This window comes from Dendrobates tinctorius, unplaced genomic scaffold, assembly GCF_039654945.1.
Source record: "Dendrobates tinctorius isolate UK_male_01 unplaced genomic scaffold, ASM3965494v1 ptg000084l, whole genome shotgun sequence".
Taxonomy (NCBI): domain Eukaryota; kingdom Metazoa; phylum Chordata; class Amphibia; order Anura; family Dendrobatidae; genus Dendrobates; species Dendrobates tinctorius.
The window spans coordinates 48,313,734-48,327,251 of record NW_027361752.1 but is presented as its reverse complement, the minus strand read 5'-3'; the positions used below and the strand labels follow the sequence as shown (position 1 = coordinate 48,327,251).

The 13,518-nt window shown below is 44.1% G+C and overlaps 1 protein-coding gene across 2 annotated transcripts in view; it reads right to left on the bottom strand.

Moving 5' to 3' along the window:
• TTC3 (tetratricopeptide repeat domain 3) overlaps positions 1 to 13,518 on the bottom strand; it is a 235,425-nt gene that overhangs the window by 159,425 nt on the left and 62,482 nt on the right. For both annotated transcript variants that reach the window (XM_073584665.1, XM_073584666.1), the window contains exon 12: positions 1,212 to 1,377. In XM_073584665.1, coding sequence (XP_073440766.1) covers positions 1,212 to 1,377 — 166 coding nt within the window. The remainder of the gene's footprint in view (positions 1 to 1,211; positions 1,378 to 13,518) is intronic.

Here is a 13,518-nt window from a genome sequence, read left to right as displayed (position 1 = left end):
GGAGCGGGAGGGAGAGCGGGAGGGAGGGAGAGCGGGAGCGGGAGGGAGAGCGGGAGGGAGGGAGAGCGGGAGCGGGAGGGAGAGCGGGAGGGAGGGAGAGCGGGAGCGGGAGGGAGAGCGGGAGGGAGGGAGAGCGGGAGGGAGGGAGAGCGGGAGCGGGAGGGAGAGCGGGAGGGAGGGAGAGCGGGAGCGGGAGGGAGAGCGGGAGCGGGAGGGAGAGCGGGAGGGAGAGCGGGAGCGGGAGGGAGAGCGGGAGGGAGAGCGGGAGCGGGAGGGAGAGCGGGAGGGAGAGCGGGAGCGGGAGGGAGGGAGAGCGGGAGCGGGAGGGAGAGCGGGAGCGGGAGGGAGAGCGGGAGGGAGGGAGAGCGGGAGGGAGGGAGAGCGGGAGGGAGGGAGAGCGGGAGGGAGGGAGAGCGGGAGGGAGGGAGAGCGGGAGGGAGGGAGAGCGGGAGGGAGGGAGAGCGGGAGGGAGGGAGGGAGGGAGAGCGGGAGGGAGAGAGAGCGGGAGAGCGGGAGAGCGGGAGGGAGGGAGAGAGAGAGAATTTTTTTTCTGCCGCCAGAACGGGATTTGGGGTTAAATTTCTGGCAAGCAAATTCTTCCGGGCATGCTCAGTGTAAAAAAGCAGATCCGTGCAGATAAAAAAAAACGTTTCACTGTCCGTCCACTCAAGTCAGCGGACGCCAAAATTTTGGCGGATCCGTCAAAATCCGCCGCTAATGCAAGTCAATGGGAAAAAAAAAACAGATTAAAAAAAAATGGCGGATCCTTTTTTTTGCAAAACGGCAGATTTTGACTGATGGAAACAAACGGAAATGTGAAACAGGCCTTAAATGCCTATTATGACTAGTTGTACACTGCAGATTGTTCACATTTTACAGATATGCTGCTGCGGATACTCCTTTCAGATTTGATGAAAAGTGAAAAATTTTAAAAATCCCATCCATGTTCTGCATAAAAGATTTTTTTTTTTTCCTCAAACCAAATAATATAATTTATTGAGGAAATCTAAAAGCATGAAACACATGAAGGATATAGCAAATTAACAAGTTTTGATGTCCAATAAATCATTACCAGGAATTTTTTTTTTCTTTAGCATTCATATGTAAAGCCCTAACACAGTCCTGACCAGGTAGGAAAACGTAATGTGAACAGCCACCAGAGGAAAAAACAAAAAGCGTACATAAAATACTAAAAATGTATCATATCCCACCTGTTATCAACGGCACATCATCTTGCATGAATTTGTCTTGTTGCTGGATCAGATCTCGGATACCATCAGGACAATATCGGCATAAGTACTGCGCCTTTTTGTTTGATGACACAGCACGTTCTGTTTCCCCAAGTAAGAAAAGGGCTTCACAGAAGCGATAGTGCCCCTATATATAAATACAAAAGAACATATTAAATGATCACTCACAAAACTCATATGCAAAACTATAAATATTATTGTGCATCTATAACCCAAAGCATAAATTTGCAGAAAATCTAGCAAGTCTATGAATTAGAACGACCTGTGTCCCGGTTTTATCTGGTGGTATACTTAACTTCTATGCGCTGTGTTGAAAAGACGGACGCGCTATTTATTACTAGTGGATGGCGGGAGAAAGAAAAAAAAAAAAGTGTAACGCATGCCGTTTTGGAATGATATGCTGATGTGATGACTGGTTTTGCCGCGTGTTGAACAAGTTTTACCTGTTAACACCCTGCGGTCAGAACCTGCAAATGACCTCACCCTCGAATTCTGACAGAGGTACCGTATCTGATTCACTACAACAGAGCTTTGTAGATACATTTTACTTCTACATTTTTATCAATTTTGCAGTAGCAAAGAGAGACAAAACAGGCAATAAACCTCGAGTCAAGCACGCAAAGTAAAACTTTGGAAGTTAAACAATATTTCCCCTGGAAGGAAGAAAAAAAAAATAAAACAGATTTCCAAAAGCTCCAGAAATATTAATTTTGTGTTAAGTAAACATTAGTAACGATTGCAAGAAAATATACTTTTACCCTTTCACGACATCCGCCGTACATGTACGACGCCACGGGAGATAACTGTCCACAAACCACCGTACATGTACAGCGTGACGATCGCACGGGCTCACTGCGTGCACCGATGCAATCAAGAGCAGGTGTCAATGCTATAAGAGAACTGATACCCTGCAGCAATGGCCACCATCAGTGCTAGTTGCCGATCGTGGGCGTTTCACCACTCTGATGCTGCTGTTAAAATAGTGACATCGATCAGCATCGCAGAGGGAGGGAGCTCCCTCTGTGCTCCGATCTGCACAAAGCGACTGCAATCAGTTTGTGCTGATGGTCTCCATGGTGACCTTGGGCCACGTTTAACACCTAGTGGTGGCCTGTAAGCTCATGCTCACAAGAAGAGCAGGCCCGTCATCCCTGTGTGCAAGACGCTGAAATAATGGTCTGCAATGCAAGAGCATTAGATTAGCGATCAGGGCACGGAAAGTTTTTAAAAATAATCACAAAACAAAAAAAAAAAAAAATGGAAAAAAGTAAGGCAATAAATACCTTATATACTCGTGTATAAGCCAAGTTTTTCAGCATATATTTTTGTGCTGAAATCGCCCCCCTTGGCTTATACACGAGGGGGAGCGGTGAAGCTACGGATCACAGGAGGCAGGAGCTGGTGGTTGTAACTGTGCCCGCTGCTAAAGAGAAATGAATATTCACTGCATTGGCAATGAATACTCATTTCTCTTATAGCGCACACAGTAACAGGCGTGGAGAGAGGTGAATAGGCGTGGAGAGAGGTGAATATTAATTTCCTTGAAGGGTGGTGACACGTGATCACCGAGCCGCAGAAGCTGCTGGCATCGGAACAAGATGCTGCGAGGGCCATGCAGACAAGGATGGGGATAAGGAGCCATGCAGACAAGGATGGGAATAAGGAGCCATGCAGACAAGGATGGGAAGGGAATAAGGAGCCATGCAGACAAGGATGGGAAGGGAATGAGGAGCCATGCAGACAAGGATGGGAATGAGGAGCCATGCAGACAAGGATGGGAATAAGGAGCCATGCAGACAAGGATGGGAATAAGGAGCCATGCAGACAAGGATGGGAATAAGGAGCCATGCAGACAAGGATGGGAATAAGGAGCCATGCAGACAAGGACGGGAATAAGGAGCCATGCAGACAAGGACGGGAATAAGGAGCCATGCAGACAAGGACTGGAATAAGGAGCCATGCAGACAAGGATTGGAAATAAGGAGCCATGCAGACAAGGATTGGAAATAAGGAGCCATGCAGACAAGGATTGGAAATAAGGAGCCATGCAGACAAGGATTGGAAATAAGGAGCCATGCAGACAAGGATGGGAATAAGGAGCCATGCAGACAAGGATGGGAATGAGGAGCCATGCAGACAAGGATGGGAATGAGGAGCCATGCAGACAAGGATTGGAATGAGGAGCCATGCAGACAAGGATTGGAATGAGGAGCCATGCAGACAAGGATTGGAATAAGGAGCCATGCAGACAAGGATGGGAATAAGGAGCCATGCAGGCAAGGATGGGAATAAGGAGCCATGCAGACAAGGATGGGACTAAGAAGCCATGCAGACAAGGATGGGAATAAGGAGCCATGCAGACAAGGATGGGAATAAGGAGCCATGCAGGCAAGGATGGGGATGAGGAACCATACATATCAGGATAGGGATGAGGGGACAGTGCATACCCGGCTTATACTCAAGTCAGTAAGTTTTCCCAGTTTTTCATGGCAAAAATTAGGTGACTCGGGTCGGCTTATATACGAGTATATACGGTACATATACCGTATTTATCTAAACAAAAAAAGTACACACATTTGCCGCGTCTGGTAAAACCTGACCTATAATCCGGTCTCACTAATTATCCTCTTCAGTTAACACTGGAAAAAATACAAAGTGTAAAAAAAAACTGCTTTTTCATCATATGCCGATCAAAAAGTGGAATAAAAAGCGTTCAAAATGACAAATGTAAATAAAAATGGTATAGCTGAAAAGGTCATCTTATCCTGCAAAAAACAAGCCACCACACAGCTAAATCAGTGGAAAAAATAAAACTACAAGTATTTTTCATTGCGTAAAAGCGACAAAACATGAAAAATATAAACGTGGTATCGCTGTAATCGTACTGTCCCGGACAATAAAGCTTCCTTATCAGTTTTACCATACAGTGAATGGCCTAAAAAAATAAATAAATAAAAAAGAAAACTATACCTGAATTGCTGGTTTTTGTTCATTCTGCCTCTCAAAAAATCAGAATAGAAAGCGATCAAAAAATGTCATGTGACTGAAGACAGTACCAAAAAAAAAAAAAAAACTTGTGGCGCAAAAAACAAGCCCTCACATGACTATCAGCTGAAATATGGAAAAATTATAGCTCCCAAATATTGTGATGCAAAACTTGTTTTAGCAAAAAAAATAAAAATAAAAAAAATAAAATAAATAAATAAATGTCTTTTAGTGAGCGACCGCAGCCAAAGAAAAAAAACTGATATAAATCTGGTATAGCTGTAATCGCACCGGCCCAAAGAATAAAGCTGTCTAATTACTTATACAATACGAGGAACAGTGTGAAAAATAGAATCAATTCTTCACCTGCTGTTAATTTGTTCATTTGGCCTCCCAAAGATTGCAGTAAGGCTCAGCCCACATTTATCCTGCACTCTGCGCTTACACCGGGTTTTCCGTGTAAATCTCTGAAATAGGTGATTCAGACAAAAACGCCCAAGGGAGATTCCCTATAATGAGGCAGATGGAGGCACTGTGGACGCCGCAGGACCTGTGATCCGGCGGTGTCTGTCTTTTTAGGCATGCATAAAAGCGGGGACCGCCAGTTTTGTGCACATTTGAAAAGCAGGATACCACTGAACAGAGGCCAGACGGAGTCCAGAATAACTCTGATGCTTCATTACAGTGAATGCATCCCACAGGGGTTTCATCTGAATCATATTCAGAATTGAGAGTCCTCAGTAGTTGATACCTTTTAATGGCTAACTGAAAAGATGGTAACACATTGCAAGCTTTCCAGACTACTCAGGTCTCTTCATCAGGCATAGACTAATACAAAATCTGAAGAATCACATATTTATGCACAACACAGCACAGAAAAAATGTAATAGATAAGACAAGTGACGCGAAGCAGAATTCTGATTATTCATCAGCGTCGTCAGGTCTCATTGATCGCAGAGAGACCAGGCGATAATGATGAGAGCTGCATTCAGCATCCAACGCCTGGGAACTGTACTGCTTTTTCCCAGGCACAGTTACGTTTCACACGTGTACACTGACACATACGCAGAGCCATAGATTTTTATGGGTCTACGTGTGCAAACTGTGGTGAAAACTGTCACCACATGTATTGGAGACACGGATGTATGAAGGAAGCCTCAAATGTACTTTTTCACCACACACAAGGGGCATCGGCGTTCTCAGGAGAAATTGCGCAACATACTTTGTGGTCTATTTTCTCCTACTATCCAGTTTGAAAATTGGAAACTTGTTCCCAATGTAACATTGTAGTGGAAAAAAAATGGAAATTTTCCATTGACTCAAACTAATGTTATGCGAATCGCTCAAGTGGGTTAAAAATGCTCAATAAACAGATGAAATCCTCAAGAGGTGTAGTTTCCAAAATTAAGCCACTTGTGGGGGCGGCTTCTTTTTTGGCATGTCAGCGCTCTTCATATGTGACACTGCATCCGCAATCAGTTCCAGCCAAAAATTGTGCTTCAGAATCCAATTGGCACGCCTTGCATTCCGAGCTCTGCTGTGCGCCAAAAGTTTTCCACCAGATAAGGGTCACCATTGTACTCAAGAGAAATTGCACAACAAATTGTAATGTCTATTTTCTCCGGTTACCTTTGCAAAAGGAACAAGTTTGTGGGAAAAATTAAAATGTTGATTTTTTTACTTCCATATTGCTTTAATTCCTGAAAAGCACCTAAAGGGTTAATAAACGTTTGGAACGTGATTTTGAACACCTTGAGGGGTGCAGTTTTTAGAATGGTGTCACTTTTAGTTATTTTCTGTCATATAGGCCCCTTAAAGTGACTCCAAATATGATGAGGTCCAAAAAAAAAAAAAAAGTTTTGCAAATTTTATTGGAATAATGAGAAGTCGCTGGTCAACTTTTAACCCTTCTAACTTCCTAACAAAAAAAATAAATAGATATGTTTAAAAAAAATCATGCAGATGTAATGCAGACATGTGGGAAATGTTATCATTTTGTACATCATAATTTAAGTAACTTGTTTAAGGGTATAAACTTTAAAATTGCAAAATTTTTAAAAAATTTGCCCAAATTACGATATTTTCACAAACGCTAAAAAATGTACCACTAAAAGTACAGTGGGTCACAAAAATACACAAAAAATTTCAACCTAAATGTACCTCTAACAAAGTACAACGCGTTACAAAAAACAGCGAAAAAAATTCAAACTAATTTTACCACTAAAAGTACAATATGAGGCGAGGTGAGCTCACACACATATCATGCCTGGCACATGTGCTTAACCTCGTGGTTCAGCTGTTTCTCAAAACCTACCCGGAGCTGCTTGTCAAAGTACGCCACCTGTGTGCCCATTTTAGATAGTCAGCAACAGCTTTCACCGCCCTTGCCGTGCTTCAGCAGCGTTTGCAGCTTCCAGCTAACCTACTGGTGTGTGATGTCCGCATGTGTTGGAACTCTACACTGCAGATGTTGGGAAGGATTTCTGAGAAGAGGGCAGATGTTGACTACCAGCATCAACAAGGCCGTCGGTATTCAGTTCAGACTCCACACATAAGACCTCAGAAGTGAACATGGATGCCAGACATATGTACCATCTTCCAAAACTTTGAGGACTCCACCAAGATGGTAAGTGGCGATGACACCATAATTAGCATCACCATCCCGCTTCTCTGTGTTCTGAAACGCTCTCTGCTCACAATCAAAGAGGATGCATTGCAGACGGAGCACGATTGTTTTCAGGAGGCTCTCCTGTATGTCTCTTCAAAGGGGTATGTCCAAAGTTTGGGCAGCCCTGCCACTCACTGCATACGCAATAACAGTATAGGAAACCCACTGTTTAATAATGGGAACAACAAAGCATAGCTGGCTGATGGCTCTTTAAGGACAGTCAGGGCCGACTGATGGCCCTGTAAAAATAGGCTTTGTGACTTTGAGTCCCTCCTTCATAAATGAAACATGATGTGTCTGATGATGTGTCACACACCACATGACCAGATAAGGTTGTAAAGTGTTAAAATAACATTTCCTAGTGAATGTATTTGTCTTGGTTGAAAGCAATGCTAACGTTCAAAAACACATCATAAACGCTATGTGTGAACATAGCCCAAGGTGTGGAGGAGCATTTATGTTTTTGGTTATTTACTTTGGAAAGGATGTTCCTTGACATATTTCCCAGGAAAATCCATTTTGGCTTCGTTTTTGTATGTTTTAGTATGAGTCTGTAAAAGTGGCGTAAAGGCCCCTTGACACACAGCGATCTCGCTAGCGAGATCGCTGATATTGTGACGCCACAGCGATCTTGCCAGCGAGATTGCTGTGTGTGAAAGGGATCAGCGACCGGCCCACCTGCAGGGTATCGCTGATCGTGCTCGATCGGCCTGGGACGTTTTTTGATCGCTGGTCTCCCGCTGGCCAGCACGCATCACGTGTGGCAGCGAGAGACCAGCGATCAGCGACGCTCGTTTCTAATGTAAACATCGGGTATCCAGGAGCCGCGGCTCCTTGGTACCTGATGTTTACATTAAAAACCAGCCTGCTCGCTGGTCCTGATCGCTGGAGGGGCTGTCTATGTGACAGCTCACCAGCGATCAGCTAACTATGTCCCAGCGATCCCATCCATGTCGGATTGTTGGTGGGATTGCTAGGACATCGTTATGTGTAACGGGGCCTTAAGACTGACAACATTGTTCACAGCAGTGATCTGGGAGTCAGAAATGCTTCCAGGGGTCTGCCCCATGTCATTTGAGCACTGTTCCCATTTGATTTCTGCAATTTCTAGTCCCTCTGCAGACTGCTGGGGGAAGGAGGGAGGGCGCCGGAAAAATGCTCGAGTTTCCCATAGACTTACATTGGGCTCGTTGCTCGGGTCGAGCACCCGAGCATTTCAATTTGTTCAACACGAGCACCCGATCATTTTAGTAGTGCTCGCCCATGACTAGTTCTCATCACTGGAAGAAGGCGCCGCCATAGCACTGTTCTTACCGTTCAGAGCAGCCCTGTGGTGGCGAGTTCTTACAGTGGAGTAATTAAAAAAAATAAATTGATAAAATAAAATTGTGACACATTCCCTTTTAAAAACCTGATTTTTTTTTTTTTAGCAAATGTTTAGATTTCAGGCATCTTAACTTTACACCAAATTTAAGAGGTTGTCCAGGACTTCACGGATGGCCAATCCTTAGTCTTTAATGTCTGATTGATGGGGATGCAACACTGAGACCGATCAGCTGTTCCTGGTGTCAGACGGAACTGCTCAGTTGCGGAGCTGCACAGCACAGCTCTGTCGATCTCAGTGTCCGCGTGTGGGTACTGCAAAGACGCCCCCTATTCAGATCAATAAAGGATGGATGTTCAGTACCCGGGCACAGCCACTATCACGTAGATAGAGCTGTGGAACTACGGCCGCTGCCGACACCAGCAACAGCTGGCTGGCGGGGTGCCGAGGGTCGCACCCCCCACCGATCAGACATTGATGACCCGCTCTTAAGGATAGGCCATCAAGGTTCAAGTCCCTTTAATTACGGCTTTTGCAATATTTTTACGGTTTTCAATCTTTCTCCTTTCTGCCATATGCTTAACAATGTGGGCACTTTCTGCATTCAGATATTTTTGGCCAATTTATCATTTTTTACTTTTTGTAATGTGGCAATGTTGGGGTTTTTTTTGGCAACTGGTAGAAAAATCAGAAATCATGAAGCGTTTTATTTTAAAAAGGCGCAAGCAAAACAAAAAGTCTGAACCACAAAAAATGTACTCTGGGGTTTTTTTTTGGGTGTGTAGGGGGGCGAAATTTACTAAAAAAAAAAATAAAATAAAATAAAAAATAAACAAAACACAATTCTATAATTAACTCCTTAATGACCGCTGACGGGATAGTACGTCAGCGGTCAGTATCCCCTGCTTTGAGGTGGTCTCTGGAGGTGAACCCATCTCAAAGCTGCGACATGTCAGCTATTATAAACAGCTGACATGTGCCCGCAATAGGCGCGGGCGAAATCACGATCCGCCCACGCCTAGTAACTAGTTAAATCCCGCTGTCAAACGCTGACAGCGGGCACTTAACCAGTACTTCTAATTCTCTTAACCTCCTGGCTCTTACTGAAACCTGGATCCAGCAGTCAGACACTACCGCTGCTGCTGCTCTTTCATACGGGGGGCTACACTTCTCTCATACCCCAAGATCAGACAATAGAGCTGGTGGAGGCGTTGGTCTGCTCCTATCACCAAAATGTACCTTTCAGGTTATCCCTCAAGTACCCTCACTTGTCTTCCCTTCTTTTGAGGTCCATGCCGTCAGACTCTACACCCCCTTCTCCATGCGAGTGGCAGTGGTGTATCGTCCTCCCGGCCCCTCCCATCAGTTCCTGGATCATTTTGCCACTTGGCTTCCACATTTTCTCTCCTGTGACATCCCTACCCTCATCATGGGAGATTTCAACATCCCCATTGCTCTTCCCCTCTCCCCATCTGCTACTCACCTTTTATCTCTAACCTCCTCATTTGGCCTTTCGCAGCTTACTAATTCTCCAACGCATGAAGACGGAAACTCCCTCGACTTGGTCTTCTCTCGGCTTTGTGCAGTGGATGATTTTGCAAACTCCCCTCTCCCGCTCTCTGACCACAATCTTCTTTCATTCTCTATAAAGAACTGCCAGGCTGCTCAGGTCACCCCCACTGTCCAGACTTATAGAAACATACAGGCCATTAACACCCAGAAACTTCTGAAGAACTTGCAGTCTTCATTGGCCCCTATCTCCTCCCTCTCATGTCCTGATTCTGCATTGAAGCATTACAATGAAACACTTCAAAGTGCCCTGGATGAATTTGCACCCCCTATAAATAGAACACCACAACGCAGACGGCGACAACCCTGGCACACGGTGCAAACACGTTTCCTGCAGCGGTGCTCCAGGTGCGCCGAACGTCTGTGGAGAAAATCCAATCTACACGAAGATTTCATCCATTTTAAGTTTATGCTTAGAACATACAACACTGCCCTTCACCTCTCCAAACAAACCTATTTCAACACCCTCATCATCTCACTGTCCAATAACCCAAAACGTCTCTTTGACACTTTTCATTCTCTACTCAATCCAAGAGTACAGGCCCCAACCACGGAGCTCCGAGCTGACGATCTGGCCAATTACTTTAAAGAAAAAATTGACCAGATCCGACAGGAAATTATCTCCAAATCCCCTCATACCATGCACTGTCCTCCCTCCCCCACTGCATCCAACTCACTCTCTGATTTTGAACCAGTCACAGAAGAAGTAAGCAGGCTCCTTGCATCTTCTCGCCCAACTACTTGCACCAGTGACCCATTTCCGTCACATCTCCTCCAGTCCCTTTCCCCTGCTGTCACCCCTCACCTAACTAAAATATTTAACCTCTCTCTCTCTTCTGGTATTTTTCCCTCCTCATTTAAGCATGCCATCATACATCCACTACTTAAAAAACCATCCCTCGACCAAAACTGTGCCCCTAACTATAGACCTGTCTCTAATCTTCCCTTCATCTCTAAACTCCTGGAACGCCTGGTCCACTCCCGTCTTATCCGCTATCTCTCAGAAAACTCTGTTCTCGACCCTCTCCAATCCGGTTTCCGCTCTTTACACTCCACTGAAACTGCCCTCACTAAAGTCTCTAATGATCTGCTAACAGCTAAATCAAATGGTCATTACTCCATGCTAATTCTCTTGGATCTCTCTGCAGCATTCGACACTGTGGATCATCAGCTCCTCCTCACTATGCTCCATTCCATTGGCCTCAAGGACACAGTTCTCTCCTGGTTCTCCTCCTATCTCTCCGACCGCTCCTTTACTGTTTCTTTTGCCGGTTCCTCCTCCTCTCACCTTCCCCTTACTGTTGGTGTTCCTCAAGGATCGGTTCTAGGCCCCCTCCTCTTCTCCTTGTACACTGCCCCTATTGGTCAAACAATCAGTAGATTTGGTTTCCAGTACCATCTCTATGCTGATGACACCCAATTATACTCTTCTTCTCCTGACATCACGCCAGCCTTTCTAGAAAACACCGGCGATTGTCTAAACGCTGTGTCTAACATCATGTCCTCACTATATCTGAAACTGAACCTGTCAAAGACTGAACTCCTTGTGTTTCCTCCCGCTACTAATGTACCTACACCCGACATTGCCATTTCCGTGTGTGGTTCCACTATTACTCCCCAGCAACATGCCCGCTGTCTTGGGGTCATACTTGAATCCAAGCTTTCCTTTGCCCCCCACATTCGATCACTGGCTCGCTCTTGTCATCTGCACCTCAAAAACATTTCTAGAATTCGACCTTTTCTTACTTTTGACTCTGCAAAAACTCTTACTGTTTCTCTTATTCATTCTCGTCTCGACTATTGTAACTCTCTTCTAATCGGTCTCCCTCTTACCAAACTCTCCCCTCTCCAATCTGTCTTGAATGCTGCAGCCAGGATCATATTCCTCACCAATCGTTACACCGATGCCTCTACCTTGTGCCAGTCATTACACTGGCTACCCATCCACTCCAGAATTCAGTATAAACTTATTACCCTCACCCACAAAGCCCTCCATGGCTCAGCACCACCCTACATCTCCTCCCTTGTTTCAGTATACCACCCTACCCGCGCCCGCTGATAACCTGAGGTTAGTATCCTCAATAGTCAGAACCTCCCACTCCCGTCTCCAAGACTTTACACGTGCCGCGCCAATTCTTTGGAATGCACTTCCCAGGTCAATACGATTAGTCCCCAATCCCCACAATTTTAAGCGTGTCCTGAAAACGCATTTATTCAGACTGGCCTATCGCCTCAACACATTAACCTAACCTATCCCTGTGTGGCAGAGCCAAAAGTTTTACCATAACCAGGTTCCCAGCATCATGTTCCCACATGCTTTATGCATCCATTAGCCCTCTGCATCTGTACTGTTACACACTTAACATTATGGCTGGTCCATACAATCAGGGCAACTGTTACCACCCACCTTTCGGGTCTACCTCTTTCCTCATAGACTGTAAGCTTGCGAGCAGGGCCCTCACTCCTCTTGGTATTTGTTATAATCTACTGTATGTGATTATTGTTATGCTGTAATGTCTATTGTCTGTACAAATCCCCTCTGAAATGTAAAGTGCAGCGGAATATGTCGGCGCTATAAAAATAAAATTTATTATTATTATTATTATTACTACTACTACTACTTCCGGCGACCGGCCAGAAAAGAGCGCATCGCCGACACCCGTCACGTGATCGGGGTCAGCAAGGCGTTGCCATGACAACCAGAGGTATCATAGAGAGCTGTATTGTTGTTGTATTGTTGTTTAAAAATTAAATAAAAACAAAAAAAAGTTTAAAATCACCCCCTTTCGCCCCAATCAAAATAAAACAATAAAAAAACAAAATCAATCCTACACATATTTGGTATCGCCGCGTTTAGGATCGCCTGATCGGTCAATAAAAAAATAATTAACCTGATCGCTAAACGGAGTAGCGAGAAAAAAAATCAAAATGCCAGAATTACTTTTTTTGGGTCGCCGTGACATTGCATTAAAATGCAGTAACGGGCGATCAAGAGAATATATCTGCACAAAATTGGTATGATAAAAAATGTCAGCTCGGCACGCAAAAAATAAGCCCTCACTCAACCCAAGATCACGAAAAATGGAGACGCTACGGGTCTCTAAAAATTGCGTTTTTTGTTGTTTTTTTTTTTTGTAGCAAAACTTTGGAATTTTTTTTCACCATTTACCATTAGATAAAAGAGAACCTAGACATGTTCGGTGTCTATGAACTCGTAATGACCTGGAGAATCATAATGGCAAGTCAGTTTTAGCATTCAGTGAACCTAGAAAAAAAAAAAAAAAGCCAAACAGAAAACAACTGTGGGATTGTACTTTTTTTTTTTTTTTTTTTTTTTTTTTACAGTTTCACTGCACTTTGAATTTTTTTCCCGTTTTCAAGTACATGACATAGTAAAACTAGTGGTGTTGTTCAAAAGTACAACTCGTCCCGCAAAAAATAAGCCCCCACACGGGCATATTGATGAAAAAAATTAAAAAAAAAAAAAAAAAAAGTTAAGGCTCTGAAAAGAAGGGGGAGGGGAAAAATTTTTTTTTAAAAAAGCTCGTGTCATGAAGGGGTTAATATATGTGTAAGGCCATTAAAAAAAAAAAAAAAAAAAAACACAAGCAGAGTATTTTTTTTTTTTAAACCTTTTCACTGCTCTTGTAAATTTTGTTTTTATAGCACTTTACATGGTAAAATGAATGACGCCATTCAAAACTACAACTTGTTTCACAAAA